Genomic DNA, 5387 nt, shown 5'->3' with positions numbered 1-5387 from the left:
ACTACGTAAAATTTATTTATATATATATATATATAAAAAAAGTATAACACTGGAGCCTAAAACCATTCTCTTTTGTAGAATACATATTGGCATTGAAACAGTTTAAAGAAATGAAATGGCTATCTACAAAAAGTTAGTTTTGATTGTTGTATTCCCCCCATACTTTATGTGTCTTCACACATAAAGAAAATTTTCAAACATTTTATACTCAGCAATTTTTTAAAAAGTACACTGTTTTCTACTGCTATGGTCTTTATAAAGGACTTGACTTAAAATTTCAAATAAAAAAGAATTAAGGTTCTAGGATAACTGTGTCTTTTAAGAGCATCTTTATACAGAACAATTTGGACCGGCATGCAGGCAACTTCTTTTGTTGTTACATACCTGTATCAGGAAAATTACACCCATTTTACAGAAAAATCCCAAAACATATACTGCAGTAAGCTCAAAACAGTGTGAAAAAGACCAGTGTGAATGGATGGCACACAAAAATCGCTTCTTTATACACTAACTGGAATTCCTGATCATGAAGTAGGCACAGGGAAATCCAGTCCTTAGGGCTTTGCTCTCTGGAAGAACACCTGTAAATAAAGTATTAATGCAATAAATACTAATGTCAGAAGATACCACTTTCACCTGAAGAATGGCTCCAAGTTTCTGAGTGCTAGCAGTGTTCTTTTGTAACATATGATAGATATTTAGAACATTTCGCATGCCTTATATATCCAATATGTAATCCAAGGTAAGAACTTTCTGTTCTGGAGAATTTGGTAAGTCTAGATATAACTTATGCTGACATCACCCAACTGGGGAAGTAGTGAAAATATGGTATTATCTCTCTGCTATGGAAATCAAGTGGTCAGAAGAAAACATGCTCTTGACACCTTTTTACTGATTGGTACTATTTCAAAATTAACACTGGTAAATAAAATATTGAGGCTGGGCACAGTGGCTCACGCCTATAATCCCAGCACTTTGGAAGGCTGAGGCGGGCAGATCATCTGAGGTCAGCAGTTTGAGATCAGCCTGACCAACATGGAGAAACCCCATCTCTACTTAAAATAGAAAAAATTAGCCTGGTGCGGTGGCGCATGCCTGTAATCCCAGCTACTCGGGAGGATGAGGCAGGAGAATCACTTGAACCCAGGAGGCGGAGGTTGTGGTGAGCTGAGATGGTGCTATTGCACTCCAGCCTGGGCAACAACAGCGAAACTCCGTCTCAAAAATAAATAAATAAATAAATATTGAGGAGGAAACAAGTCAAAGCTAAACACAGCAATTCTAATCCCATAAGGAATTTACTATTTGTTTGATGATTCAAAAGTACCTCCAAGTCAAAGTTTGAGACAACAAAGGAGGTGGCTAGAGGCTGTGCTAGGCATGGCCTAGTACTACACACTGCCATCCATAGCAGGTCAGGTGAACATCAGACATAATTCACTGTTCTCAGTAAGGACAGTGATATGGTTTGACCCTGTGTCCCCACCCAGATCTCATCTTGTAGCTCCCATAATTCCCATGTGTTGTGGGAAGGACCGGATGGGAGATGATTGAATCATGGGGGCAGGTCTTTCCCATGTTGTTTTCCTGATAGTAAATGGGTCTCACGAGATCTGATGGTTTTAAAAATGGGAGTCTCCCTGCACAAGCTCTCTTTTTGCCTGCTGCCATCCATGTAAGATGTGACTCACTCCTCCTTGCCTTCTGACATGATTGTGAGGCCTCCCCTGCCATGTGGAATTGTGAGTCCAATAAACCTATTTTGTAAATTGCCCAGTCTCAGATATGTCTTTATCAGCAGCGTGAAAATGGACTAATACAGACAAGAACAGTATTGATAGTGCCCTAGTACCTAGGAGATTCATTTAACAGATAATCTACTGACTATGTGCAGGGAAAAGAATGATCACTATATAGGCAAAAGAAAACCTTAGAAGGAGACCGTGCTTAAGGCAAACATAGAAAAATGGGTACAGTTCATACAGAAGTTGGGCTGCTATTAAGGCAGGATTTTTGAAGAACTACAAGAACAGTAAAGACCATTTCTGCAAGAAAAAACAGAAAGGTAGTCTCAGGTCAGAATATGAAAAAAAAAATTAAGTGCCAAACTGAGAAACATGAATTTGTTTAGGAAGATTATGAGGAAGGCGAATAAATATCAAAGGACTATTTGAAGAGTCAAACACATCAGCCTGGCTAGAACAAGAGAAGAAAGATCAGAGTAAGGTAACATCAGCCTATACCAGAGCAGTAGAGACAGAAGAGAGGATGAGGAAAGAATCTGCAAGATCTGAGGATCAATCAGATGTGAAGGGAGGAGTGAGCACAAAAGAATGAAATTCATTTTTTCCAACTAGAATAATAATGCTAACACTGATAGTTATGATCACTAAGATAATGTCATCACTGAAGAGAAGTTGGGCCCAGAAGGAAGACTTTTTACAAAAGCTATGCAGATGAATAACCACATGCATAAGCCTTCTACAGGGTACCTAGATCTACTGTTACAGACACCTCTAATAGTGAGGATTGAGTCCTTAAATTCAGTTTGACTGATGGTTATTCAACAGGGGTTACTCGCGTAGGCACTTTGCTTTTTTATGGGAGGATGGCAAAGGGGAGGGTTCCCAATGATTTAAAAAAAAAAAAAAAAGCCCTCAATATTCTTCCACACAAACTCTCTGAGATGTTTAAGCTGACAAACTACAACTAAGAAAAAACTGACAAGGGAAAATGTTAGAAACACAGTCAAAGGATGACACACTTAAATTATTTACTGTGCAGAGCCCTTTGATTTACAAATTCCACTGAATGTCTTCACCAAAAGAACCAGGTGCTACACTAAGTTACCTGCTACTGAATTTAATATAGTGCTTTGTCTTCAAATTATCTGAGTGAAGATAATAAAAAATAAACAATTCATCTTGTCACACTAACTTTATTTCTAGATCATGAGCTCCTTATGGGAAGGGAAAATTACTCATAGTTGTATTTGCAGCCATTACTGTAGTACTTGGTACATAAAAAGCAGTCATGATGTATGAAATGAATGACTACCTAAGGTAAGACCAAGACAGTTTCATCTCATGAACTTGATTATAACTATGAATACCAAATAAACATTTGACACTTTTTGTTGATTTACAGAGTTAAAAAAAAAAAAATCAGTAATTTCGTAAATGTAAAAGGAGGCTTGATGGCCCAAATCTGAGGATTCTCGTTTTTGTCTGTTTTACAGTTCAAATGTTTCAAAATAGGATATAAGCAAGTATCTCATTCTTCTGTTTTTTATATTTTTAGCCCCTTCTTTTCAACTTAATGTAGACAACTGTTCCTGAACATTTCTTATTCTCCTAATCCCTCTAGTTTCTATTTAATCACATCATGAAACTATAAAATAAAACCGGCATTTTCTCACCAATATAATCAAAGGTGTACACATTCAGTGTGCTTACCTAACTTACGATCTTTTGCAACAGCTTAGTTAAAAGGGACTTCACATAAACATCTATAATTGCAGATACGTATTCTCTCTTGACTCTCAAACATTACCTAATTGTATGAAGATATGTGAGCTTCGCAAATACCTACCTTTAAGTAATTTTTAAAAACTTTAGCATCAGGCTGCTGAAGCGCTTGACAAAACTCCTGGGGGGTAGGGAAAAGAGGGAGAAAGAACAAATGTATCTGTATTAAATCCATTGTAATTCATATCCACAGTTTTTTTTTTTTTTAATTTTTTTTGAGAGATGGTCTTGCTCTGTCATCTAGGCTGGAGTACAGCGGTGTGATCATAGCTCACTGTAGCCTCCAACTCCTAGGCTCAAAGGACACTCCCACCTCAGCCTCCCAAGAAGCTGGAATTACAGGTATAAGTCACTGTGCCTGGCTCTTTTTTAAAAAAAGCTGTAGTTAAAAACACTTAAAACTTATCACGTTAACCACTTTTACATGTACAGTACAGTAGCATTAACTACATGCACACTGTTGTACAACAGGTTTCTAGAACTTTTACATCTTGCAAAACAAGCTTGCTTTCTGCCTCTTAACTGAAGAACTCCCCATTTTCCCCTGCTCCAGCCCCTGGAAACCACCACTTTCTGCTTTGGTGAGTCTACTTTAGATATCTCAAACAAATTGAATCATATAGCATTGTCTTTTAATAACTGCCTTATTTCATTTAGCACAATGTCCTCTAGGTTCATCCACATTATAGCATATGACAGGATTATTTTATAAATCAGGCTTAATATTCTATTGTATGTATATACCATATTTTGTTTATCCATTTATCTGTCAAAGGAATTTAAGGTTGCTTCAAATTCATAGTATTTAATTTATCAAGATCAATTCAAACAGTATCTCACCACAAGAGGTTTATAGCATTTTCAAATGTTAGTACTTGTCAAACAGGCTGATTTCACTTTTGAGAACATAGCTCTCCTAGACAAGGTGGACTCATGCCTGATAAGAGTGAGTGGGACAAAAACTACATTGCTATGGCTGCTCACATCTAGTAAGAGGGATAAACAAACAGAGCTAGACCAAAAGAAAAAGAGAATAGGGAATATTCTGCAAAATGTGTTGTCAGACATAAGGCATATTAAAAAGGGAAAACTGAGATTCCTTATCTTTCATAATGAATTACTAAATAGAAAAATAATTTTGCTTCATTTAGCAATCTGGAAGATGATTAGCTGTAAACTGAATGGTCTAGTTCTACTTTTGGTGAGCACTAAGATCACAATAATAATTAATATTTTCATTAAAATACTAGTTTACTTACGTAACAAATGATAACCAAGAAAGTCATTAATATCTCTAAAGTTAAAGGTGGTATATTGTTAAGTAAGAGATCACAAAATTCATTAAAAATGAGTTAAATTCATCTTTTAAACTCATGTGAGATCTACTTTATTTTTGAAAAAACAGCATTATAAAAGCCTCAAAAAAACACCATTGAGGCTGGGCGCAATGGTTCATGCCTGTAATCCCATCACTTTGGGAGGTTGAAGTGGCTGGATCACTTGAGGTCTGGAGTTCAAGACCAGCCTGGCCAACATGGTGGAACCCCATCTCTGCCAAAAATACAAAAATTAGCCAGGTGTGGTGGCACACCCCTGTAGTCCCAGCTACTTGGGAGGTTTAGGTGGGAGACCTGCTTGAACCTGGGAGGCAGAGGTTGTGGTGAGCTGAGATCGCACCACTGCACACCAGCCTGGGCGACAGTGAGGACCCTGTCTCAAAATAAAAACAAAAAAACACCATTGAAAGACAGCTGTGTCATGGACTGAAGACTTAATATTGTTAAAATGTTCTCACTACCCAAAGCAATCTGCTGAGGAGAAGTGGTGTCTGCTTTTTTTTTTTTTTTTTTTTGAGACGTT

General features: G+C 37.2%; 1 protein-coding gene across 1 annotated transcript in view; it reads right to left on the bottom strand.

The window, feature by feature from the left end:
- The window catches only part of XPOT (exportin, tRNA), a 45677-nt gene continuing 40290 nt past the window's right edge, over positions 1-5387 (bottom strand). Inside the window, exons 24-25 of the mRNA XM_011929228.1 lie at positions 3592-3648; positions 1-581 (exon numbers count right to left, since the gene is read on the bottom strand). Coding sequence (XP_011784618.1) covers positions 555-581; positions 3592-3648 — 84 coding nt within the window. The 3' untranslated portion in view covers positions 1-554. The remainder of the gene's footprint in view (positions 582-3591; positions 3649-5387) is intronic.

This window comes from Colobus angolensis, unplaced genomic scaffold, assembly GCF_000951035.1.
Source record: "Colobus angolensis palliatus isolate OR3802 unplaced genomic scaffold, Cang.pa_1.0 Scaffold80, whole genome shotgun sequence".
In the NCBI taxonomy this organism is placed as follows: domain Eukaryota; kingdom Metazoa; phylum Chordata; class Mammalia; order Primates; family Cercopithecidae; genus Colobus; species Colobus angolensis.
The sequence above is the reverse complement of the archived record's forward strand: the minus strand, read 5'-3'. Positions and strand labels throughout refer to the sequence as shown.